The sequence below is a fragment of the Pangasianodon hypophthalmus genome, chromosome 16, assembly GCF_027358585.1.
Source record: "Pangasianodon hypophthalmus isolate fPanHyp1 chromosome 16, fPanHyp1.pri, whole genome shotgun sequence".
Classification (NCBI taxonomy): domain Eukaryota; kingdom Metazoa; phylum Chordata; class Actinopteri; order Siluriformes; family Pangasiidae; genus Pangasianodon; species Pangasianodon hypophthalmus.
Genome location: NC_069725.1, coordinates 24,985,815 through 24,997,430, shown reverse-complemented (window position 1 = coordinate 24,997,430; position 11,616 = coordinate 24,985,815). Strand labels below are relative to the sequence as shown.

The following is an 11,616-nucleotide window of genomic DNA, read 5'->3' as shown; positions in this document are numbered from 1 at the left end:
AACCCACCCACCCACCAATCTATACACTTGCACACAGATACAAATAATATGGCTGTGAAAAGTTTGTGATTATCAGAGACAGATAAGAAGAACCTGAAATATGGAACCTAAAATGTAAATAATTAAAATCAAACACATTAAAATGATTCATAAATAAACAGAGTTGTTGTAAAACTGTATACTACGGAGTAAGTATTAATCTAACATTCGTTACTGTGAGATTGACGTCTTCTTAAAATAATCTAGAAATGTCTTAAAGAAAAGGTCAGGATTAGCGCTAATATCAAAATAAAAACCGATCAGGTGGAGGGTTCAGTACGTCCTACACACACTGAGCAAATACTGATGACTGGAGGCTGAAACTTGAAATCGAAACTTTTCTTTATATAAAGTATTATTTCGTATAGAAGCTGAGCCAAATGCATGCTGGGATAATCGTTGGCGAGCCAGCCAGGAGGTGCCAAAAGAACCTGAAGAATATACTCCAGAGCTTCGACCTCAGTGACATCACTATCCTGACACTCGCTCTCTCTCAAATGAACTCTGTGAGTTTTAGACTTCAGAGTTTAACAGCGAGCCAGCCAGGAGAAAAGGACAAAACCTAGCTCAAAAATCCAACTAATTCAAGCTACACCCAAAATCTGAGATCCAAAACCCAACCAAATGACCACTAACCACTGCCAAGATAACGAGAGAGAGAGATCAGATGTTAGTCTTAGTCTTCAACTTAGTCTTCACAACAGACAACGTTACAACAATAAATCTGAGAAACACAGAAGATGAGCTCTGAAACATTTCTGAACCTCAGTCATGCAGTGTGTGTGTGTGTCAGATCTATTTAACTTACAGAGCACTGATTAATTAATGATTTAATCTGCCAGATGAATAATTAGTTATTGGTAATAATTGTTCATTGTTAATTTAACAACTGTGGATTTATTTCATTTAAAATTGTTTTTATTTAACTTTTGCAACTTTTCTGACTGTTCATTTATAGGAGCGTTATCACAATTATACATTATATATATTATTTTATCTATTTATCAATCTATCTATCTATCTATGTATCTATCTCAGCTGTTCCGTTACCAACCTCATACATATTTAGAGGCACTGATGTGTGTGTGTGTGTGTGTGTCCATCCTGTCTAATCCCCAATCCCACTTTCCCTGTGTGAAATCCTCTGTCAGTTGGATGGAGGCCATGTCACAGGCTGGCAAAAAAAACCAAAATCAGTGACATTAACACTCATTTTGCCATTCCGGTGTGTGTGTAAGTGTGTGAGAGTGAGTGTGTGTGTGTGTGTGTGTGTGTGAGATGAAGACTTCATGTCCACTCTGATGTACCTGTATGGATGTGTACCTGTGATGGAGGACATGCACACAGGTGTGTAGCGGGCAGTGGATTAAGCTAGCGTCAGGTGAGTAGATTATTCTTTATTCTGCACTTTACAGCCATTTTAGATAAATTTATTAAGACTAAATCATTTAATCTGAGGTTATTTCATTTTATTCCACATTTATTCAAATCTGTTCATTTCTGAATAACTATTAAATCATATTAATGCTTACATTGCATTCCTAAATGATATACAGATGCTATTTTATTTTATAAATCTTCTTTTTAAATAATAAATGATATAAACTTTAATCTATTAATTGCATATAATGTTATTCCTCATCCTTAAAGACACTTTAGCATTAATTCAATATGATTAGTGCAGTTTTAAAAACATCCTTACAGAAAAAAGCCCATGGTTAATTTTCAGTCTATAGCAATTTCAGAATAAAGTCACATGATTTTAGTATTCTTTTTAAAATGTTTTTAAAAATGGATATATTCAAAAACACCATCGTTACATAGATGTATTTTTAAACTGTATTGTTTATTGTACTGTTGTTTATTGAATTGTATTAATGTTTATTGTAATCATTTTTAATTTAAAACTCATGTTTGACTTAATGACACTCTACATGTTGTTAAAGCCAGGAACATGTATTATATATATACAATAATACATTTTTTTTAATGATTAGTGACCGCATTTATAGCTTTATTAATTGATTGACAGGTGGATCAGCCAATCAGCTGCACACCAGGTCACACAATTTCAGCACAGTTTTAAAAACCTTCCTGCAGAAAAGTGCCCTTATTTCAGCTTTGAACTTTGCCATATAAACGTCAGCATTTCCAGCTGTAATCAGAGTCGATTCATTAAATTCCAACAACGTTGTTTGTTTTTTGATTGACAGGTGGCTCAGCCAATCAGCTGCCATGTCGAATAGCGTGAAGCCACTTGTTCCTCCCATAATCCTCCTGGAGGGGGTGGAGGAGGTTATCGTGGGCGACGCAGAGGACTTGACGTGAGCAACGCAACCATCTTATGGCTCACCTTTGATAACTGAATTAAAATTCATTTTTACTTATTTAAACTGTTTGGATTTTTTGATTAATTATTTATGATCTGCAATGATCACTCACAGTGCTGATACTCAATAACTACAGCCTGTGTGATGATGATGATGGTGTGTGTGTGTGTGTGTGTGTGTGTGTGTGTGTGTGTTTTGTCTGAAGGAAGAGGCAGCGCTCTGGTGCTGGTGCACTTTTCAACATCAACAACAGCAACAACAATGAGGAGTGAGTAACACACACTGCTATACAACTATACAATCAAGTGACTAATACACACACACACAATGTCAGGTACACACTCTACACCGATATGATGTGTGTCATCTATGCTGCTCTGTTCCTCCTTTACAGAGAGGAGAAGAAAGAGAAAAAGAAGAAAGAAAAGAAAGAAAAGAAGGGGAAAAAAGAGTAAGGACTCATCTTGCGTGAGGAGAAACTTCTCTCTTCTCTTCCTGTGTGATATTTCTCACTTGTGTGGCTGATCGTGACTTTATTACTGCAGGAAAAAAGAAAAGAAAGAAAAGAAGGAAAAGAAGGAGAAGAAGGACAAAGAGCAAGAGGAGAAAGAAAAGGAGAAGGAGAAGGAGAAGGAGAAGGAGAAAGCCAAGAAAGAGGAGTATGGATTGTTCAGTTTGGTTGTATTGTACACTATAACAGTGTGTTTTGAAGGAACTTGTACTGCTGATTCATTGTTTTATTTTGTTGATGTTCGATCAGGCCGACGGAGATTTACGTCATCGATCCTGCAGGAAACATGTACTACAACTGGCTCTTCGTCATCACGTGTCCTGTCATGTATAACTGGGTTCTGATCATCGCCAGGTACGCAACACTATCTTTATTATTATTATACAATTATTATAAATTCCAGCTTGTTTTTAAGGTTCTGTGCTGGTAATCGGGCCAGTGTTTAAGGTTTTCTTTTTCTCTTCTCTTGTTTAGAGCCTGTTTTGAGGAGTTGCAGCACGATTATTTGATATACTGGTTCATCACAGATTTTCTGGCAGACCTGGTGTACCTGGCAGACATGGTCTTCAGGACAAGAACAGGTGAGCACACCTGTGTGACACATACACTATTAAATAACTGCAGTGAGGAGGATACTGATACGATGTGTGATTGTAGGGTATCTGGAGCAGGGTCTGCTGGTTAAAGACGAAAAAAAGCTCCGAGCACGATACATAGAGAGTATCCAGTTCAAGCTGGACCTCATCTCCATGATTCCCACAGACATTTGTTACCTTTTTGTTGGTATCAACTACCCCGAGATCCGTATGAACAAGCTCTTCCGGGTCAACCGCCTCTTTGAGTTTTTCCAGCGCACAGAAACAAGGACCAACTTTCCCAACGTCTTCCGAATCTCCAACCTTGTCATGTACATCGTCATCATCATCCACTGGAACGCTTGCCTCTACTACTCATTCTCCAAAGCTATTGGTTTTGGCGCTGATAGATTCGTCTATCCGGATACTACGGACCCAGAATTTGGCCGTTTGGTGAGGAAATATGCGTACAGCATGTACTGGTCCACTTTGACCTTGACCACCATTGGTGAAACTCCGCCTCCTGAGAAGGATTCTGAGTACTTCTTTGTGGTTACAGACTTCCTAGTGGGAGTTTTGATCTTTGCTACAATCGTTGGTAATGTCGGTTCCATGATCACAAACATGAATGCAGCACGAGCAGATTTTCAAGCCCGAATTGACGCCATCAAGCAGTACATGAGTTTTCGTAATGTGACCAAGGATCTGGAGAAACGCGTCATCAAATGGTTTGATTACCTTTGGACCAATAAGAAGGCTGTAGATGAGAGGGAAGTGCTCAAGTACCTTCCAGACAAGTTAAGAGCAGAAATCGCCATCAATGTGCACCTGGACACTCTTAAGAAAGTGAGAATCTTTGCAGATTGTGAGGCAGGACTTTTGGTTGAACTTGTGCTGAAGCTCCAGCCGCAAGTTTACAGTCCAGGTGATTATATTTGCAAAAAAGGCGATATTGGCCGTGAGATGTACATCATCAAAGAAGGAAAGCTTGCTGTGGTGGCTGACGATGGCATTACACAATTTGTTGTTCTCAGCGATGGAAGCTACTTTGGTGAGATCAGCATCCTCAATATCAAGGGCAGCAAAGCTGGAAACCGAAGAACGGCCAACATACGCAGCATCGGATACTCTGATTTGTTCTGCCTTTCCAAGGATGACTTGATGGAGGCTCTGACCGAGTATCCAGATGCAAAGGCTATGCTGGAGGAAAAGGGACGCCAGATCCTCATGAAGGTACGATGATTTGAAATTAGGCCCAAATTTTTCAGACACTAAAATAAGATACAGTAAATGAAATACTAGATGGTGTTAAATCCAGTGATGTGATCAAGAATAATAAATAACCCCCCTGGCCTTAAACCCTTCATTAAGAACATCCTTAAAACCATTTAAGAAAATGAGGGAAACTGCTTTAGAAGTGTTGGTCATCTAATAGATGATAAATGTAAGGCTAAACAACAGAAGAGTATTCCATCCCAACATGTAGCCTTGTACCTTCTGAGGAACTTGTACAATCCCATAGGTTCTAAAGGAACTCATACACCAAACCCTTCGTTTGCAATAATCAACTTAAGGTATTTTGTAAGAAGAACATGGTGCTAAAAATCATTTACTACATGAGTTTTGTCCCTTATTAAGGTACCATCTTGAGATATAGCCAGATCCTTTGGCTCATTAAACGTGTTCATTATGTCTTCTTGGTTTTTGTGTATCATTTGTGTGTATGTTTTTCAGGACAACCTGCTGGATCTTGAGATGGCAAAACAGGGACCAGACCCCAAGGACATGGAAGAAAAAGTGATAAAGATTGGAACGGTATTGGACGACATGCAAACGCGTTTCGCCCGTTTACTCGCTCAACATGAGGCCACGCAGAGCCGCCTGAAGAGACGTGTCACCAGACTGGAGAGCAAAGTCATCACCTCCACCAGCGTCACCTTCACCGAGATGACTGAGACAGAGCCGGGGGTTCTGCCTCCTCCTCCCGAGAAATCAGAGGAGAAGAAAGACGAGAAGTAAAACAGTGATGGGAAAGAGAACTGACTCTGTGGATTTCTAAGCAGTGAGCGAGGGGATTAAAGAGGAATGGACATTATAAAAAATATGCAGAGTATGAATAAGAGGTTTAAAGGAGGTTTTATCTGACGCACGTTAAAACACGGCTTTTATTCCATGTGAACAAAGATTCCTAGAACCCTGAGAACAATCCTGTGAAATTATTCACCATTTAGTGTTTTATTGCCATTTTGAACATCACGTGGCTTTAATTAGACAAACAGATAAAACCCAAAATTCATAATACCATTATTTGGAATGTATTATATTTAATATATTTGAACTGTAAAGCATTTTACTTGTTTTGGACATGTATGTATAGCTATTTCTACCTTTGGAAATCGTAGGTACATGCCAAATCAAATCTTCCTGAATGTATTGTTTGACAATAAATAAATCATTTTTGCAAAAGAGCCACCATATCTGTGGAACTGTAAAGTGGTAGGTACAATGTTTACAGACAGGTTTAGACAATCTGAGTTCAGTCATTTCAGATTGAAATATCAGGGAGACATTTCCAGCCTGAAGCTGTGCTAACAAAATTCCATCATGTTTATTATTACAATTTTGTCATCTTCAAATTTTAGGTCCACAATTTAAGTGCTCACTTCAGGACGTTTTATGTTAGCTAGCTAGCTGTACATCATAGATGTTCTCGCTTAGAACATCATAACTAGCCAGATTTTGATTAAATGATTACTATGATTAAGCTGATCTCAGTCTTAATGTTTAAAGTTGTTTGTTATTGCGTTAGGAGCTGAAATATTAGTTTATTTTGTACAATTTGTGGCTATTCTGCAATTATCCACAAAATGGCGCTCACAGAGGCGCGCGAGGGACGACCGTTGAAACTTTTGCGCATGCGCAGTTCAACAATGGGACACAGATTTTTAAAAAAAAGCCATCTCACATGACGAAAAAAGTGGACTTCTGCACGACACGTAGCGCTTTCCTGGATAAAACCGGAAGTTGTATTTTTCAAGTCACCTTTTCCCCATTTACTCGAATGACAAATGAGCGGGTAAAGGACTTCCCTTCCCGTCATGCGTTGCGTCTCTTTCGGAATGCGCATGCGCACTGGCGACTCAGCTACCTCAGATTCTCATGAGCTTGTGACACAAAACGGTAGGTTCAAAGAAACAAAACCGCTTCAAAAAAAATCACAACGTTCTTTCACAACGATAGAACACAGAAGAATAAAGAAAGGCGTGTGTAAAAATTCTGCAGCTAATTAACAGTTTCGCAGGTATTTCATAACTTAGCAGGCTAGCCAGTTAGCTTGGTGAGTTCGAATGACTAGAGCCGCATTAGTCGTGCTGTGTTTTTCCTAACTGTTTTCCGACAAGTCCCGCCTCCTGCTGTAGGATTGGCTAAAAACGTGTACACGTGCGCAGCGCACTGAATGGACAGTGAAGGCGTCCAATCGTCGAGGTGCTCGTGAGTGCCCACTCCCCCCACCCCTTCCCCAGCGCTCGCGGTGGAGGCGGGAATTGTCGGAATACGGGTGGGAGATGGTAATAGTACTTGAATGAATTTGCTGAATATTAGTGGGATTGGAAATCTGTAATATGACAATAATTAGCTGATTTATTAGCGGCCATCTTAAATATTAATTGTAAGTGTGTTTTAACGCTTTAATACTTTATAGAAAAATAAGCGTAGACTCTGTTTAGTGCACTTATCTTGACATAAGAGAGATAAACCTCAAATATCTCTCTATTAGACATCTAGTGCACTACATAGGGTGTAGGGGCCATTTATATACTCCATCTAGTGCACTACATAGGGTGTAGGAGGCATTTATATACTCCATCTAGTGCACTACATAGGGTGTAGGAGGCATTTATATACTCCATCTAGTGCACTACATAGGGTGTAGGAGGCATTTATATACTCCATCTAGTGCACTACATAGGGTGTAGGAGGCATTTATATACTCCATCTAGTGCACTACATAGGGTGTAGGAGGCATTTATATACTCCATCTAGTGCACTACATAGGGTGTAGGAGGCATTTATATACTCCATCTAGTGCACTACATAGGGTGTAGGAGGCATTTATATACTCCATCTAGTGCACTACATAGGGTGTAGGAGGCATTTATATACTCCATCTAGTGCACTACATAGGGTGTAGGAGGCATTTATATACTCCATCTAGTGCACTACATAGGGTGTAGGAGGCATTTATATACTCCATCTAGTGCACTACATAGGGTGTAGGAGGCATTTATATACTCCATCTAGTGCACTACATAGGGTGTAGGAGGCATTTATATACTCCATCTAGTGCACTACATAGGGTGTAGGAGGCATTTATATACTCCATCTAGTGCACTACATAGGGTGTAGGAGGCATTTATATACTCCATCTAGTGCACTACATAGGGTGTAGGAGGCATTTATATACTCCATCAAGTGCACTACATAGGGTGTAGGGGCCATTTATATACTCCATCTAGTGCACTACATAGGGTGTAGGAGGCATTTATATACTCCATCTAGTGCACTACATAGGGTGTAGGAGGCATTTATATACTCCATCAAGTGCACTACATAGGGTGTAGGAGGCATTTATATACTCCATCAAGTGCACTACATAGGGTGTAGGAGGCATTTATATACTCCATCAAGTGCACTACATAGGGTGTAGGAGGCATTTATATACTCCATCTAGTGCACTACATAGGGTGTAGGAGGCATTTATATACTCCATCAAGTGCACTACATAGGGTGTAGGAGGCATTTATATACTCCATCTAGTGCACTACATAGGGTGTAGGAGGCATTTATATACTCCATCTAGTGCACTACATAGGGTGTAGGAGGCATTTATATACTCCATCTAGTGCACTACATAGGGTGTAGGAGGCATTTATATACTCCATCTAGTGCACTACATAGGGTGTAGGAGGCATTTATATACTCCATCTAGTGCACTACATAGGGTGTAGGAGGCATTTATATACTCCATCTAGTGCACTACATAGGGTGTAGGAGGCATTTATATACTCCATCTAGTGCACTACATAGGGTGTAGGAGGCATTTATATACTCCATCTAGTGCACTACATAGGGTGTAGGAGGCATTTATATACTCCATCTAGTGCACTACATAGGGTGTAGGAGGCATTTATATACTCCATCAAGTGCACTACATAGGGTGTAGGGGCCATTTATATACTCCATCTAGTGCACTACATAGGGTGTAGGAGGCATTTATATACTCCATCTAGTGCACTACATAGGGTGTAGGAGGCATTTATATACTCCATCAAGTGCACTACATAGGGTGTAGGAGGCATTTATATACTCCATCAAGTGCACTACATAGGGTGTAGGAGGCATTTATATACTCCATCAAGTGCACTACATAGGGTGTAGGAGGCATTTATATACTCCATCTAGTGCACTACATAGGGTGTAGGAGGCATTTATATACTCCATCAAGTGCACTACATAGGGTGTAGGAGGCATTTATATACTCCATCTAGTGCACTACATAGGGTGTAGGAGGCATTTATATACTCCATCTAGTGCACTACATAGGGTGTAGGAGGCATTTATATACTCCATCAAGTGCACTACATAGGGTGTAGGAGGCATTTATATACTCCATCTAGTGCACTACATAGGGTGTAGGGGCCATTTATATACTCCATCTAGTGCACTACATAGGGTGTAGGAGGCATTTATATACTCCATCTAGTGCACTACATAGGGTGTAGGGGCCATTTATTTACTCCATCTAGTGCACTACATAGGGTGTAGGAGGCATTTATATACTCCATCTAGTGCACTACATAGGGTGTAGGAGGCATTTATATACTCCATCTAGTGCACTACATAGGGTGTAGGAGGCATTTATATACTCCATCTAGTGCACTACATAGGGTGTAGGGGCCATTTATATACTCCATCTAGTGCACTACATAGGGTGTAGGAGGCATTTATATACTCCATCTAGTGCACTACATAGGGTGTAGGGGCCATTTATTTACTCCATCTAGTGCACTTATATGGGTAGCAGAATACTGCACACTAAGTGCACTAATATTAGAGATATATATCTTAAAGTGTACACTATATAGTGCACTTATCTAGGGAGCATTTGAGACGCAGCCTATGAATGTTTTTTTTTTTCCTTAGAGATTCTCTCCATTTCTGTTACCTAGGCAACCTCCATGGAGCCCGCTTGGCGACAGCAGGGCCGAGGTCGCGGCCGGGGTCAGGCTGCGGGTGACGCGTCGTCATGGCGACCTCAGAGGCAGGAGGATGGAGGGAGAGCGGGGCGAGGGAGGGCCGGTTCTGCCGTCACAACATTACCCAAAGCAGAACCGTCACCTGGTACAGGTAAGAGTGATGTCATAGTGTCACCTGGTCCAGGTAAGAGTGATGTCATAGTGTCACCTGGTCCAGGTAAGAGTGATGTCATAGTGTCACCTGGTCCAGGTAAGAGTGATGTCATAGTGTCACCTGGTCCAGGTAAGAGTGATGTCATAGTGTCACCTGGTACAGGTAAGAGTGATGTCATAGTGTCACCTGGTACAGGTAAGAGTGATGTCATAGTGTCACCTGGTACAGGTAAGAGTGAAATATATTTAGTGTCATCACTCTCTTAAATTTCTCTCTCCTAACACACCTGTCCACGTCTCGTCTCCAGCTGCGTCCTCTCAGTCCAAATTTGACGAGATCAGGAAGTCCAACCAGGCCGCTGCTCAGCGATTGGCCGAGAGTCAGTACAGCTCCTCCTCCTCTGATGAAGATGATGATGAAGATGAAGTGTTTGGGAAGCGAGGCCGAATCCTGGCGTCGACTCTCACCACGTACACCAGTCAGACAGGTCAGAGCCGATCTTAAGCTCACCTGGTGTAGGTGTGCTGGAGCAGGAGTAGACGTAGGGCTCAATAGTAATGGCACCCTAGCGAAGTCTTGCCTGGTATTTAATGATATTTATTACACTTTAGCGAGCTGTTAGCATCATCATGACCTGCACAGTGATTCATCATTAGCCAAAATGTTTGTGTTGTTTATGTCAGAACAGAAGAGGGTGGGATCGTATATTTAAGTCTGTTAGGGCATTGTGTGCGTGTGTGTGTGTGTGTGCGTGTGTGTGCGTGTGTGTGCGTGTGTGTGCGTGTGTGTGCGTGTGTGTGTGTGTGTGTGTGTGTGTGTGTGTGTGTGTGTGCGCGCGTGTGTGTGTGTTCAGGAGGAGACGTGTCAGACCTGGAGCGAACTCGTCAGTACCTGAATGAGGCGTTCCAGTCCGGAGCCATTACCTGCCTCATCTGCATCGCCTCTGTGAAGAGAACGCAAGCGGTGAGACGCACACACACATGCACACACACACACGCACACACACACACACACACACACACGCACACACACGCACACGTGCACGCGCATTTGGACGTCCTCAGGAGTTAACACGTTGCCGTTCCCGTCCTGTTCTCTCTCAGGTGTGGAGCTGTGCTGGATGTTACTGTATCTTCCACATCCCGTGTATTCAGAAGTGGGCTAAAGACTCCATCTTCCTCGTCTCCTCGGTAACAGATGAGGATTTTGGGAAAAAAGATCACCCCTGGCCCTGGTGAGGAACTGACCAATCAGAGCACAGCTGGGTAACACCTAGCACTCACTAACCAATCAGAGCACTGCTAGAATACACCTAGCACTCACTAGCCAATCAGAACACAACTAGTTAAATTTTTGACATATGGTGATTATTCTCTCTCTGTCTCTCTCTCTCTTTCTTCCTGTCTCTCTCTCTCTCTGTCTCTCTCTCTCTCTCTCTTCCTCTCTCTCTCTGTCTCTCTCTCTCTCTCTCTTCCTCTCTCTCTCTGTCTCTCTCTCTCTCTGTTTCACTGACCCCATGTCTCTCTCTCTCTCTCTCTCTCTCTCTCTCTCTCTCTCTCCAGTCCTAAGTGTAGATATCAGTATACCCCTCAGCAGACTCCCACTCGCTATTACTGTTACTGTGGGAAGGAGGCGGAGCCTGAGCCTGACCCTTGGCTCCTCCCACATTCCTGTGGACAGGTGTGTGACCGAGAGTTTAAACCTCCATGTGGACATCGCTGCCTTCTGCTCTGCCACCCAGGTACACACA

The 11,616-nt window shown here is 41.8% G+C and overlaps 2 protein-coding genes and 1 long non-coding RNA gene across 4 annotated transcripts in view; all 3 read left to right on the top strand.

Annotated features, from left to right (window-relative positions):
- The first annotated feature begins 1,202 nt into the window (after positions 1-1,202).
- LOC128320566 (uncharacterized) lies at positions 1,203-2,637 on the top strand. Its single transcript, XR_008304111.1, has 3 exons — positions 1,203-1,420; positions 2,253-2,363; positions 2,575-2,637. It is a non-coding gene; the product is annotated as an uncharacterized LOC128320566 (long non-coding RNA).
- A 283-nt stretch (positions 2,638-2,920) lies between these two features.
- On the top strand, positions 2,921-6,005 carry cnga1b (cyclic nucleotide gated channel subunit alpha 1b). The gene is made up of 5 exons (XM_026911789.3): positions 2,921-3,028; positions 3,130-3,234; positions 3,355-3,461; positions 3,538-4,688; positions 5,190-6,005. Exons 2-5 carry the CDS (start codon positions 3,167-3,169, stop codon positions 5,472-5,474), a joined length of 1,611 nt encoding a protein of 536 aa, XP_026767590.3. The 5' UTR covers positions 2,921-3,028; positions 3,130-3,166; the 3' UTR covers positions 5,475-6,005.
- A 487-nt stretch (positions 6,006-6,492) lies between these two features.
- The window catches only part of nfxl1 (nuclear transcription factor, X-box binding-like 1), a 20,544-nt gene continuing 15,420 nt past the window's right edge, over positions 6,493-11,616 (top strand). Inside the window, exons 1-6 of one of the 2 annotated variants that reach the window (XM_053240496.1) lie at positions 6,493-6,635; positions 9,686-9,863; positions 10,174-10,353; positions 10,720-10,829; positions 10,970-11,100; positions 11,429-11,607. In XM_053240496.1, coding sequence (XP_053096471.1) covers positions 9,695-9,863; positions 10,174-10,353; positions 10,720-10,829; positions 10,970-11,100; positions 11,429-11,607 — 769 coding nt within the window. In that variant the 5' untranslated portion in view covers positions 6,493-6,635; positions 9,686-9,694. Of the gene's footprint in view, positions 6,636-6,737; positions 6,757-9,685; positions 9,864-10,173; positions 10,354-10,719; positions 10,830-10,969; positions 11,101-11,428; positions 11,608-11,616 lie in introns of those variants that run through there. The other variant, XM_053240497.1, reaches the window with a different exon arrangement.